The following is a 14490-nucleotide window of genomic DNA, read 5'->3' as shown; positions in this document are numbered from 1 at the left end:
GGGGTGGGGAAGCAGGTTTGAGTGTCAGTCTGGCCAAGGAACTGACAATACACTCCTACATTCCCCTTATGTCTTAATTGTTTCAAGGTCCCGAACAGAAAAAAAAGAAAGAAATCTGTTCGACTCTCTAACCACACCCCCTGTGGAGAAAGTGCTATAGGCTTGCAGATGGGATGCAGAGAAAAAGACAGGGCCACAGACGGACAGGAAGATGTCTCACAGACCAAGCATGAGTCAGAGAGACAGACAGACAGGCCTGCAGAGTTCTCTTAGCGAGATAGACAGCCATGCTGCTGAAAGGCTTCAGTGGCTCGTTCCCAGGTGACACAAACAGCTCCAGCTCTGAACTTAATCTGCTGTCAGCAAGCTAGTACAGTTGAAAACAGCAGGGCTGCTTTCAGACAGACTGTGCAGTACACACGCATGCACACACACACACACACACACTGACAAACAACAGAGGAAAATTAGCGTCAACTCTCCGACTGTATCTCTTTCAAATGAGCAAACTGCTGTCTCATTGAAATGACCACTTGACTGGTTACAGCCACAGGAGAGTCTGCCAGTGAACATTCAACGTTGTGGGGATTCAAAGTGTGATCCATTTATCTGAGCAGAACTATCACGCACTGGGATTTCATGACATTTTTTGCCTCCTTTCTATTACATAACATAAGAAAAAAGCCTGGAGGCCATCTCACAAATACACTGCATGTGTGTCCATTTACAGAAATATGAGAAACAAAGCAGAGTAGGAGAAAGTGCCATCTCCTATTGTATTTTGTATTCAATATCCCAGAAAGAATAAGCTTGTCTCCTCTTACCCTCAGTCATGAAGTAGGGGATTCGAAACCTTCCTTCCAGGACTCTCTGTCTGAGCACAGGGAGAGTGGGCCCATCGAAGGGCAACGCACCACACACCAGCACATAGAGCACCACCCCCATACTCTGCGAATATGAAAAGATGCACATAATTTCGAGGTCAGGGCGGGATCGAGGAAAAAAACAGAAGATCAATGAATCAATCCGAGATGTCTAAGAGCATTGTTTGTACTCACAAATGACAAATGTCACATGAATCAATACAATCGCTGGGGAAAAGACAGGTACATCATTTCAAAACATACAGTATATCAATGTTGATTTTATTACGCTGAATCATTTTGGGAAAATCTGCTGAATATTACAATTGCGAGTTCATTTGCAATACAATTAAATACAAGGCAAGGTTCAGTTCAATACTCACTGTGTAATAGCTTTAAAATGTTATTGAGCATGACCACATGACATGAATTAACTACTTAATTAAGAACTTAATTCAACAAATTGTTTCCAACATTTAAGTGGTAAATTGCGGCCTTTGCAATTTACTGCAACCCAAATTACAATTTCAATTGTTTAGTCCTAATATTAATTATACAGTTTTTTTCTTACCCAGATGTCGAGTTGCGGGCCCTCATACTGCTGTCCCTCAAAAACCTCTGGAGCAGCATAAGGTGGGCTGCCGCACCATGTGGCCAGAGGCTCCCCCGGCTGGAAGAAGTTCCCGAATCCAAAATCTACATGAGACAAAACACCAGCGATAAGTTAACTACTGTGAAGTGTGTTGAAACTTTAAAAGGCCCTTCTAAAACCTGGTAACTAACCACACAGTGTAAGTTGTTTAACAAAGAGTTCTTCTTGTGACTGTAAAAATAATACAGTAATACAGTTACAGTAAAGCCCCTGTAGTTCCCATGCTGAAGTGGTCAAACTGTGCAAAAAAAGAAAAAAGAAAACGATGTTCAGTGATTGTAGGTTTCTCTTCTTTTTTCATGCCTCATTTCAGTAGATACAAACGTGAGAGTGTCTCGGATAAAATTGGCTCAGCTAAACTCTCTGCTCGGGGCATTTAGTGCCCATGTGGTGCACAACCTGAGCATTTGGCAAACAGGTCACCCCCATGATAGAGGTCTGTACGGGGCGCACAGGTTTTTGCATAACACAACATGTGAGCCACATATTTTTACTTTGAGGAATTTGGCTTTTGCATGAGGTAACCTCCCTGGAGACTGACATGAGGTCATTAATGCAGTGTTCCGATTGGCTGTCTAGACAAAGGGGTCTAATCAACACACGCGCGCGCGCACACACACACGTACATACACGCGCAGCACTCAGAAGTTCACGTCTGCCTTTCATTAAAATCCAACTAAAAGCTGCAGTAAATATCTGCCAAATCACAGTCGACTTGCGTGCATGCAATCACTCAGCCATCCCCTTTTTTTCTGTGCGTTCATATCATTCTCTCTCGTTCTCATCCCACCTCCCTCTTTTCCAAACCCTTTACCAGTAAATTGTTCTTCGTCTCCGGTCCTTGTTTGGCTTTAGCAAAATTGCTTGTATTTACTTCAAGACAATTATTCAATAACTATTTGGATAACTGATTATGTGAAGTATTTTATCAAGAAATAAGTGTAACATTTGCCAGTTGAAACTTCTCTGATGTGATCTGATGTTATCAACTCATGACATATTCGTTTCCTTGTGACAAACAGCTTGAATGATTAAAAAAAAAATCACTAAGTAATAGCTACGGACAATTCCATGCACATTTCTTTCATTATCAGTGAGAGTTGGATGGAGTCATGAGACCTGAGCAGCAGTCAACCCTGCCCCCACCATTTTTCTGTATTCACAACAATTACATAAACAGAAAAAATGCATTGCAAAACTAATAAATAACACTGATAAAATAAAATCCGCCTTACATAATAGGTCTGAAGGTGATGTCGAATCACACATACACACACACTGTGCGCAGAAGAGGGGCTGAATGAGTAACCAGTTCCGTTTTCTCTGCTCTGTTTTACATCATGATTCGTACAATTAACAGGAAACAATACAGACTGCCTGACACACTCTCAAACATTTTCTTAGACTGCCTTTGGCTTGATTAAGACACACATTTGCCATAGCGTTGTTTTGATAAGCTTATGCAATGTCAAAACATTTATTTCAATCCTGTGTTGCGTTACATTTTCAAGAATGTTAAGACTTCTCCAGCACATACAAAAAACAGTCAGTGGGGTAAGGACTGACCAATCCATGTGTAAAAATTATGTCTCCATTCCTCCATAATTTTAGTCCGATAAATTTTAGATTGTCATCTTGGCATATGCATGAAATCCTGGTTATTCAGAATACTTAGAAAGTCAGCTAACCTCATTTTTTGGGGGCCTTTGCTGAACCATTACCTTATCAACTGAAGCAACCTCAGATCACAACACTATGGTATGATAAGCTCTAAATGGAACACTAGAGTATGTGATGATTTTTTTGGGCCAGGCAGTGTACAACCAGCTTACGACCAGCCAGCTATGTGTGCACAAATGCACACATAGACTCATAATCGCACAGAGCTAGCAGTCAATCTTTAAAAATCAACTGAGTTTACTGTAAAACACATGTAGGATACAGATTTGGGAGATAAATGCAGTGCCAACTCCAGCTGACAAGGAAATAGCAGGTTGGACACCGTGCATTTCATATTCAATCCATTTAATAATGCCAGGTAGCAGCAGGTGTGGCTAAAATAAAGTGGAGGGTGCAGCCATGCACCACAGTGGGGTTTCATCGTACAAGAGTGTGTTTACCGTGCTGCTGTGAGGGAGAAAAGTGAGATGCAGGCAGATCGGAGCCGAGCAGTGCAGTGGGTTTATCGTCAGAAGCTGTGACCCATTTCATGCAGCTGAATACTGAGCAGACTGGCTGACGTCAAACGCTTCAGCACGCTGCAGGCTACCACCAGCACTCACAGCTCAACAGGAAGGGTGGGGTGGGAGGCAAATGTGTGTTGCACACAACAGCGTTGAACATGTCACACTGAATTGCGTGGATATGAGTAAAACAAGCAAAGTCAAAATTGTGTTGTGATCATAACAGCATTAAATGTTAAATGTGTGACATTTTTGCTAGATTTATAGGCAGAGTCGCAACTGAATATCCCTCATCTCACCCTATGTCACCTTCAGTGCATTAAAACTGATATAAATATAAAAGCTTCATTCTGGGGTAACGAACAGCAACAATTTATACAATCCAGTGATTATACATAAAAAAAATCAGGTATAATCATTTGATCTTCAATCTGTGGCAAATAAAAATTAAAAATTATAAAAAATTATACAAACTGGACACGGTTACAGCTGCAGCTGAGAATACACGCACTTACACAAGGGCTACAATGATTAGTTTCATAATTGATTAATCTGACAACTGTTTTATCGAGATTAGTTCCTGAAGCCAGAAAATGCTAAGAAATAATGTTTAATGTTTGCCAAACCCTGAAATGATGATGTTCTCAAATGTTTTGTCCACAGACCCAAATTATTCTATTCACCATTTTCTTTCTTCCTGTCCTTCGTGTATGCTTCAGGTTCCTCTTTCACACTTATTGAAAAGTGGATTACACACTTTAAGATTAGTCTGCATAATTATTGACAGAGGAAATAAATGATCTAAATTTAAAGATTAATTCATAAGCAGTAGAATATGAACCTACTCAGTTCTCTGAGTACACTAAGGGATTTAACTGGTCTCAGCACAATGAGTAGTTCCTGTTGGGAAACTTAAAGAAATCAGACAGGACGTCTCCACAACACGTCTTGTAATCATTTTATAATTTTTTTCTTGCTAATTAAAGTGAAACGGGTTTTGGGAAACAGACACAATCAAGTGATCCGGCGCCGTGTAAAATGTTTTGACTGTACACCATCAACAACACTCCGACTGTGTGACAGCAAAAAAAGAAACAAGAACTTCGAGGTGCAGCGGAAACACAAACCACACAGATTAGCAGGAAATATTTTCCCCGGGTAAATAAGTTCCTGGTAATAAAAGATTCTACACCGTGAAATCATTCTGATCAGCTGATCTGGGGTGGGGTAGCTCAGTGGTTAAGACCGGTACCCTGTGTACAAAAGACATCATGGTCGCAAGTTCGACTCCACCCATGGCAGGTTGTACTCAATTCCCTTGTAAGTCTGCTGTAATGTAATGTAATGTAATGATCAAAGAGCAGCCTCCAAGTACTTATCCATGGATGCCTTTCACATTCAAGTCACAAATGCTTTCCTAGAGTTACTTCTGGGTCAATTTGACATGAACTCAGCACACAAAATTCCTCTAAAGAATAATGTCTCCTAACCCCTTCAAAAGGCACTCTGGTGCAGCACGTCACCAAATGTTTCTCTACCTTCAAAAACCTACAATAGACTCCTCTGAGAGCACCTTATCACCTTTAACACATTGACATATACAAGTCACACTTCTTTGTCACTTCTCCATGTTCTCCATCTTATGGAGCACATGTCGCATGTAATGCTTACTCTGAGGTTTCCCACTGGACTGAGGCTGAAAATGTTTCCCCGACTTGCAGGTTGCAAAATGAAAATATATACCAGAATAGTGTACTGTAAATTTGCCAGTTCGCTGAAATGATTACTCTCCTCCTAACATAATTGCATCCGAAAAATATTCACTCCAGTCTTAAATCAAGTTTGGTTAAAAGAGGACACACAGCACATACACACATGAATCATACACACACACATGAAGCTTCATCTATATATACAAATTAAACTGCTTCATGCCATGTAAAGGTGACATAGCCCGGAAGCTCCAATTAACGCTGCGTTTGTGTGTGTATCTGCGTCATTACCTCGTTTATGAAACCCTAAAGTTTCAGAACAAACAGTTCAGCGGGTTGTATTGTTTTCCTGGGCTCTGCGAAGCGGATCGACACTTCCTTAATTTGATGTCGTCATCAGAAATCCTCACCACCGTAGCGCCTCCCGGTGCGGGCACTAGTCCGGGCACATCCGGTTGCGTACATTCAACCGCAGAAGAAGACGAACTACTGTCGTTGTAGCTGCTGAGATGCAGAGCATCCACCGTGCCAGAGGGGAGCTGTGTATCTGAGAGCTGGCCTATCTATTACGTCACTTCCAGGTACCTGGCCAATCACAGGACAGTGGGAAAGCTCTCGTTGGCTGGCTAACACACTCCACGTTCTGGGGGTGTGATTTTGGTATGAAACAGCGCGGCTGACGAGAGCGTCAGTGAGGAGATAGTTCGATCGGCTCGTTTGCAGCATATATGTGTGATACAAGCATTCGATGTCGCCTTTAATCACATTGTAGCGGCATCCATATAAATCCAAGCTTCTGTCGGATCAACAACACAGAAAATTTCCCTTGATGTTCCGGGTTGTCAATGACATCCATCAACCCAAATATTGTCCATCTATCATAGCTGTCAAAGTTATCAAAGGGTCCATGTGTACCTTTTATCTAACAAACTAGACGTTTTAGAACATCAAAAGGTCCACAAAGCCACATCCCTTTCCTTGCAAGAATATTTACTCAAAGGCTTTTAAGGCCAACTGTTTACAAATTACACTATCAAGTAATCCTGCATTAATCATTTCAACTAACCCTAAACTAAATAAAATTAACTCAATACTGGCTCCTACTCATTCCGCCCCTTTGCAACCCTACTTGGGATATTATCAAAGGCTACTGCAATGGACAGGATGGGTAAACTGCCGTTTCCACGTTAAAGAATGGACTTTGAATCTTAATGGCAAAAGCTTCATTAGGTGAAATTGAATAAATTAAATTAAGTAGATATATGATTTCATGCAACTAAAAAATCAGTCCTACTCTAGGACCTGCAACAGACAACAAAGATCTAATGTAGCTGTCAACGACTAAAGGAATGATGATAATAAGGAAGACATGACTGACGAGTCTTCTTTGTACCAATATTTATGATGCTACAAAGTACAGTGTGTTGTCATAATCTAGTGAATATTCCTTTTTCCCCTCAATAACATTTTGCATCTGCACAGGCGCCCTTGATCTGAAGCTTGTTTGTATTCATCACATAGTTTAATTGACCATGAACACCTTCTTTTGGGTTTGTGACACTTTAAATGACACCACTCTGTGGAGGAGGATTCTCACTATTTCTGCATTCTGTCCCACAATTCCCTTCAATCTGTCAACTTGAATGTAAAGGTTGTGTTTGAAGTGAAAATATGAAAGCTACCCCCTGCTGCCGCCACTCCCGTCCCCTTTGCAGCCACCGTGAGCGTGACCTTTCTTTGACTGACCACTGCCTGGTTGAGCTTCACAGAGACTGACCGGCCTTTAGAAAGCAGGGAGGTGTCAGTGGATAGCAGGAAAAAACAGAAAATATTGGTATGGTAAGCAAGGGAAGAATAAGATAAATATGATTATGATGAAATTAAAATCTTAAATGAGACTGAAAGAGGGATTAAAAAAAAGGTTACTTTAAAACGGTTTTCCTTTAGACCTTTCTTTTTAAGCTTACATTGTCTTTAGATGGTGCTTTTGATAAATCAATTTGCACTTAACCAAATAAAATGAACAATGTAAAAAGAAAAGTACTAAGGAGGAGGATGAGTCAGTAAGCAATTCTGTTGGCAGGACAAGACAATCAACAAAACATTTGCTCAGTCCAATCCATCATTTCTTTATCTAAATTTAGTTTTACGTCTAAAACACACCAACAGATGAACTGATCGTGAAATAACCATTAAATATAGATTGGCCCAGCTGGCATCTGAACACAATCAGAAAAAATCTTTAAACCTCTTGAGGTTTAATTTACAAATTTACAAAAAAAAAATCCTGACTAACACAGATACATGTGCAGTACATATGTAATGTAGGTCCGTCATGTAGGATTTAGAGAGTACATTGTGGGTAAGAAAAGTACAGAATGTACTTTCCCGCTGATGTCCACCCCAGGGATGTTTTGTCTAATCACAAGCCAGGTAATGTTCTGTTCATTGTTTTCCTGCTTCAAATCTAATCTGCCGCGTGGACAATTGGCTGTGAGTCAGACATGTTTGTGAAAATTACTGCTGGGGTAATAACATCTCCAGGTTATCATCTTGGACCCTTCTGAGAAATAGTGGAGAGGATGATACGAGTAATGATGCAGGTGAAACATCCAGTTCTCCATCTGGTGTTGTGCCGTTCTGTCTAATTTGTCCTTATCTGACGTAATCTCCTAAAACAAATAAAAAAACTGGCTGTGACTTAATTGAAGGTTAACTGGGCAGATCATCAGTCATTTTCCCCATGATGGAAAATGACTTTAAGACCAATAAACAACTATGAATTTTATTAGACGTTATGAAGTCAGTGGCCTGAAGTTCTTTGAGGACACAGTTTTCTCGGAGCACACATAAACACACTCAGTTGGTCTGGTATCTATTTACATCCATATTTTTAGCCGAACTCATATGATCAGCTCACTTTAGATGGATGTCAGTATCAGCTCTGAATAAAGCCTAAGATAAACCCCAGCCTCTTTCAAAGTATTGCCACAGCTGCAGCTCTATCACCCTGCACCACTCGGCATCATTTGTCTCTCATTGGTTACCCAGTCTCCTAAACAGTCCATTCCATCAACTTCTACACTCAACCAATTACACCCAAATTATTTTCTCCCACTCCCACCCAGCACCCCCGTCCTTGTCGCTGGGACACAACAGTGGGGTGACATTCTCACTAGCCAGCTCTAAATGCCAGTTGCTTAATAATCACACTTTGAAGCTTGTACTTCAGACATCCAGCTTGGTCTAAAAGCTCTGCCTCTGAGCAAGTTCCTGGTTTTTGGACCTTTTCCTTTGATGTTTCCACATCCAAATTGGTGCCAAGAGCCAATGGGCAGGGATTCCTGATCTCCATTGTTAATCATTTTGAAAAGATGGCACAAGCTTTTGAATTCTTGCTGAGATTTTTAAGACATATGTCATGGCATCTTTCAGCCAGCAGCCATCTTGCAAGCTAACTGCAGGCCTCTTCTCAATGCTGTGCAAACAGTCTGAGCAGATCATCATGACATTTATGAAGAACCCTGGCACTGACATCAGACAGGCAATGCATTAAATCTAAATGATTCCATGCAGACATCCATTAATTCTCAACCTTTGTTAAGCTGATGGATCTTTCTGCAGGTTGTCCCTATTGTACCTGCAATCTTGATGTTCATGTGGCCATCCAGCAGCAGATTCTCTGCCTTCAGATCCCTGTGGACGATGTTGCGGTTGTGACAGTACTCGACTGCCGACAGGATCTGCCAGAACTTCCTCCTGGCCTCCAGCTCACTGAGGCGGCCGTGCTTTGCCAGGTAGTCTACAATCGGAGAGAGGGAGAGAGGAGCAGAGTGCAGACAGGTGAGTGATGTGTCCTTTGAAAAGTTTAGAGATAACTGATGAATGGGTTTTGTGCAACACTTTGTTTGTGTTGAAAAGGTTTGACTTTTGATGAAGTGCAAACCTGGTGAGAACTATATTTACAGCCGCTGGTCTTTACAGCATGTTTTCTCTAAAATGATTCAGTCTTGTCTTTCAGAAACCCTTGTTCTTACCCCATAAGTGTATGTGTGCGTGTGTGTGCACATGTGATCAGGCAATGGTTGGGAGTGGAGAGTAAACTGTGTTGTCATAGCTGGAGGAGGAAAGGGCAGGATGAGATTTCTGAGAACTGTTGTTCCACTACATAATGTCCACATTGGTACAACTTGGAACCGGGTGTGAAGTGTGGGGGTGGGGTTTAAAGCTGCAGAGTGCAACTTTTTAAATAAATGAACAGCCAGTTACATTCAAATTATGATGAAATTCTTCCTATTGGCATTCAAACTGAGAGAGAGTATTAGGATTATTGAAATGCAAGGGGTTATTATTCTTATTTTTCCACCAAAAGAATTGTGTTTTTGAGGCCTTTCCCAGGCCCCAAAACGCACAGATTTCTGTGACCACATCAGACCTGGTGTAAATTTATATCTGAAAGGTTCAGGGAATGTACTTTCTGTTTGAAACTATCCAGGTGAGAAGAAATATTAAATGCAGATGAAAGAACTCAGTGATTAATTGAAATTGTTTAAAACTCTTTTGGGGTTCAAAAAAAGTAAAACAATTAGAGCTTACAATGCGAATTGAAAGTGTTCTCTCTACATTTCAGATTTTCTTAGTTTTTTCCTTGTATTGTACAGGATCTGCAAATATAATTGGTTAATGGTCCATGTGACCGTGTCCGTGTTTCTCAGTATAAGCAGTGTTTTAAATCTCATGTTGCCTGTTAAAAATATTGTAATATACACAGGAAGTGCTTGAAAAAGGAGGAAGCACAAGAGCAATGTAAAGCTAGTGCAGCAAAACTGTTGTAGCAGGTTGGATTATGGAAACCGACCAACATTTCAGAAGAGAATTCTACTGCTGTAAAATACCTGGACGTTCAGTTTGGGAGTAAAAGTACGGGAGCGGTAGAGTGGTGCAAGATCACCTGGGCATACATCATGTGGAGGCACCGGCATTGCTTTGGTTAAGTGCTGGAGCTTGAATGAGGATGCTGTGTTTGTCAGTGTATAACTGCAGTGCACAAACAGATTAGAGTATAAACACACTTGACAATCAGCAGGAAAAATCAAGAAGATGATGTAAATATGAACCCGAGTCCTCACTCAATCAGTAACAAACTGAACAACTGCTAAACATCATACGTACAGTACCTGTCCTCACGAGCTGCGCTTGAAAGCAGTGAGACAGAACATGTTTGTGGCTGTTTAGAAAAGATGCATGAAACCAAAGTCTGTGCCGCCTCTCGAGGGCGGTGGATTCATTCATTTTACTGTCTTCCTTCTCCAAGCATCCAGATCACTGACCTTTCTTTCAATGCCCGATTCTCACACCACTCACTTCAATGACAATGTTACCGTTACAGTAGGGCTGAACAATTGTGAGGAGGCAGCAAGATGGAAGGAAGGGAAGGAGTGTGGAAGTGAGGGTAGGGACTTTAAATATAGGGATGACTATGACTAGCAAAAAGAGAGTTTGCTGATATGATAGAGAGAAGGAAGGTAGATAGATATATTGCACGGAGACACATGGCATTCACTTGAAAAAAAAAAAAATTATTTACTCAGGAAAACTTTGGTTTTTTTTTGTTTGTTTTTTCAAATGAATGCAATGTCCTCATGTAATATTGGCCCTCATTATCAAACTTGCATAAAAAGTGGTGCAGATTAAGGTACAAAAATCACCATATGACAAATCTCAATCCCTGATTAGCCTTTGATAAATGTGGCGGCTGAAAATGATCATAATTTGAAAACCACTCCCCCATATATTCATGGTTCTTGACTTTACTAAGAAGAGAATTATATATGGAATCACAAAGTGCAATTGCCATCAAAATATCAATATACATGTAATGCAAGGATATCTCACCAATTGATTCCAAAATGTATGTATTCAACCTTTGTTTTAATTTGGCATGAACGAGGAATGAAAAAAATCAGACTTCTCAATTTGCTAATTGTGTTGTTAATCATTCAGGTCACAATCTTTTTTCAGGCTGATGAACTTTGAAAAGTGTGGCTTTCGTCGCTGTCGGCAGGGTTCCTCTTCACACCTCTCTGTCCAGATAGCTCGCTAACTCTTCAATTCACACTTTGTGGCAAACAAGATAGGACACCGTTTACTTCCAGCTGGCACGGATACAGACCACAAACCAAACCTCACAACAACACACACACCACAACAGACTCAACCAAGAGAACTTCATATATGAGTGTGTGCATAAATCAGGAAATGTAATAATCTGAAGATCCATTTTGTAATCCCAAAGCAGAAGGGACTTGCAGGCAAAGTTTGCTTGAAATAGGAATTTTTTCTTGGTCTTTGCATTTGTTAGAAATCATTGCTGTTATTTCCCTGGTGTGTGCCCATATGTGTGTGAAGATACAGTTGGATCACTGAGAAGTTTCAAAAAAACGAGGAGATCTCTTTCAAGTTGCACAGAAATGTCACACTAAGCCAATTTCACAGCCCATTAATGTAAAAAATATTGTGCCATCAACCAAACAGGACATTTAAAGTACAGCAATGTACATCTTGAGCCCGGACACTTGCATCACATTGTAATTAGCTCATTTTAATATCTTTGTATTGTCTCTGTTTGGAGTTGACCAAAAGGTCAGCTGTTTTTTAGTTTGGGACAAAGTTTGCACAGTAAAAAGGATTTAAGGCTTCACGAGGCACTACTATAAGGACCAATGTGTCACATTAGTATTAATGTAGGTGTATGTTTGTATAAGTAGATAATCACTTTAAAATGAAATTGGTTGCCTTAAGTTAAGTATTTTGTTGCTTGAGGTAAGGGCCTTGCTTTCCGAGGCCCTCACCTTGCTCCATTGTGCTGTGTGTTTGTAATCCAGGTTTGATGATGATGCTGCTCCATCATAACTGATGTGGGCTAACTTCTGACGGTGTGCAACCGTCATTAGACAGCAGCTGAGAGATTCCACAGTGGAGGCCGTTCAGTGACCCAGGCCAGTTTTCATGCAACGCTGCTAATCAAAAAGCACACTAGGGAGGGGAATGTGTCAAAGAGGTCCAACTATGCACCTGTAAGGAGAACAGGGACTCTAAAGTCATAACTGTACACGCTTCGGGGCTGAGGATGCACTCGCATTGTAACTGCACAGTGGCTTAAACAGCAGGCCATCATTATATTTTATTAATTGTTTATATTATTCACATCCACATACGGAAGTCAGCTGCAGGGTAATTTTGTTCATTTGCACTTAAAATGGTGTATCATACATCAATGTAGTATATACAATAAAATATCTATCTATCTGTCTGTCAGTCCCTGCCACTCATTGCATCTTGTGGATTGGGGCTGAATGATTTTTAATAAATATCTAATTGTGGTTATTTTGAACTGCAATTGCGATATGATTTTACTACTGTGTGCACTACTGTGTGATATTTGTGCAGATCTGTGAGAAACTTTCTCTTCAGTATGTGATGCCCGCAGCTGTTGCTACCGTTAGTTCCATTGTGCAGCACATGAAAGAAAAAGTCATTACTGCTTGAGCAATCAACACTGCACAACTCCCTCTCTCTCTCAGCCTCTGACACACACACACACACACACACACACACACACGACACAAGTTATGTTGCCCCAGTAGAAGGATGAGTAATCCACTGATACAAAGTTGTCGAGGGCAAGGCCCTCAGCACAGTGTGAGGCATGCAGCAATGCATTCTGGGAAAGCAAACAGAAAAAGTATGAATCATGTGGGTATTAGGGAGCAGCTCAACAACCACTGTGTTCCACTTCTGCTGAGAGCTGGTTGAGGAGTTAAGTCTCTCAGCAGCTGCTCAGGTTTAGAGGGGACAAACATCATGGGTACAAACTGGCTTGTTCAACAGATCTTTGGCTTGACTTCAGACAACACCATGGGGCAAGTGTGTGTGTGTGTGTGTGTGTGTGTGTGTGTGTGTGTGTGTCATAAACCTTAGATTAAATTGTTTTGCATTTGCAGGGTTTGTGTTAGTCCTACACATACATGAATGTGAGACGGATGAAAATGTCAATGTGTGTGTACTATTTTCTTTTTACTTCTTTAGGATCTTTTCTGGCATTAACACTGACCTAGTGAGGACAAGAAGTACTCATTGAGACCAAAACCTGGTCCTTCAGGTTAGGCAATAACTGGTTATGGTTAAGGTTTGGGATAACACTTTGTTGATGATGTCCAAATGAAAATAAGTCAGTGCAGTGCCCTAAGAAAAATAGCTGCACAAACCTGTGTGTGTGTGGACGATAAAGGGCAAACACACATTCACAGACACTGGCGACAGATCATACACCGGGAACTGATACCCAAACCACTTGCATACAGCTGCCCCACTCGAGTCAAATCTATGTGCACGTTGATGGATGCTGATACTGATTTAATACTGGCACCTCCGGGGGCTAAAGTGGACTGAAGTCAGCTGGAGCTGAGCATGACATCCAAGTTATGTCCTGCCAAAATTCAGATGCAGCTACTGGTCATGACACTTGGTATTCACTCAGAATAAATACAAAAAACAACAACCACACAACTAGCTAAGCACTGAATCCAGACAAGTGTCTGGATTACCACCAACTCTAATATATTCTTCCTCAGTCCATTACCTACAAATCCCAGAAAATTCAACTCAACATTTGTCCGTTACCTTTTCATTTATGCTGCTTACAATCAGGCAAATGTGGCAGAAACATGGCCTCAGTAGCATCTGCTAACTGTGTGGATATTTTGGCAATAATTAATGATATCCTGTCATTTTATTTAGTTCCGTCTCTGTCGTGTTTAGTTCAATTGCTGAAATCCCTCTTTGTTCTTTGAATTTGTAGCCAAATTATTCAAATATTGTTCTTGACACAGTCAGAATGTGTCGGCCTGCTTCAGAGAACCTTTGGATTTGAAATAATCAGTTGCAAAAAGAAGAACTAACGTATTTTACGGCCACTTTTAGAGGTCAGTTTCATTATTAGGTTAATTCACAAAACTGAGATTAGTGAAGATGATTTAGTAATGAAAACAAACTCACAGCTCATACTATGGGGCTTTCAT

The 14490-nt window shown here is 40.8% G+C and overlaps 1 protein-coding gene across 2 annotated transcripts in view; it reads right to left on the bottom strand.

Annotated features, from left to right (window-relative positions):
- sik2b (salt-inducible kinase 2b) overlaps positions 1-14490 on the bottom strand; it is a 38718-nt gene that overhangs the window by 7533 nt on the left and 16695 nt on the right. Inside the window, exons 2-5 of one of the 2 annotated variants that reach the window (XM_044032833.1) lie at positions 10362-10447; positions 9051-9212; positions 1435-1559; positions 825-948 (exon numbers count right to left, since the gene is read on the bottom strand). In XM_044032833.1, coding sequence (XP_043888768.1) covers positions 825-948; positions 1435-1559; positions 9051-9212; positions 10362-10392 — 442 coding nt within the window. In that variant the 5' untranslated portion in view covers positions 10393-10447. The remainder of the gene's footprint in view (positions 1-824; positions 949-1434; positions 1560-9050; positions 9213-10361; positions 10448-14490) is intronic. The other variant, XM_044032832.1, reaches the window with a different exon arrangement.

The sequence above is a fragment of the Solea senegalensis genome, linkage group LG8 (assembly GCF_019176455.1).
Source record: "Solea senegalensis isolate Sse05_10M linkage group LG8, IFAPA_SoseM_1, whole genome shotgun sequence".
Classification (NCBI taxonomy): Eukaryota; Metazoa; Chordata; class Actinopteri; order Pleuronectiformes; family Soleidae; genus Solea; species Solea senegalensis.
Note: the sequence above shows the minus strand (reverse complement) of the source record. Positions and strands in the feature narration are given on the sequence as shown.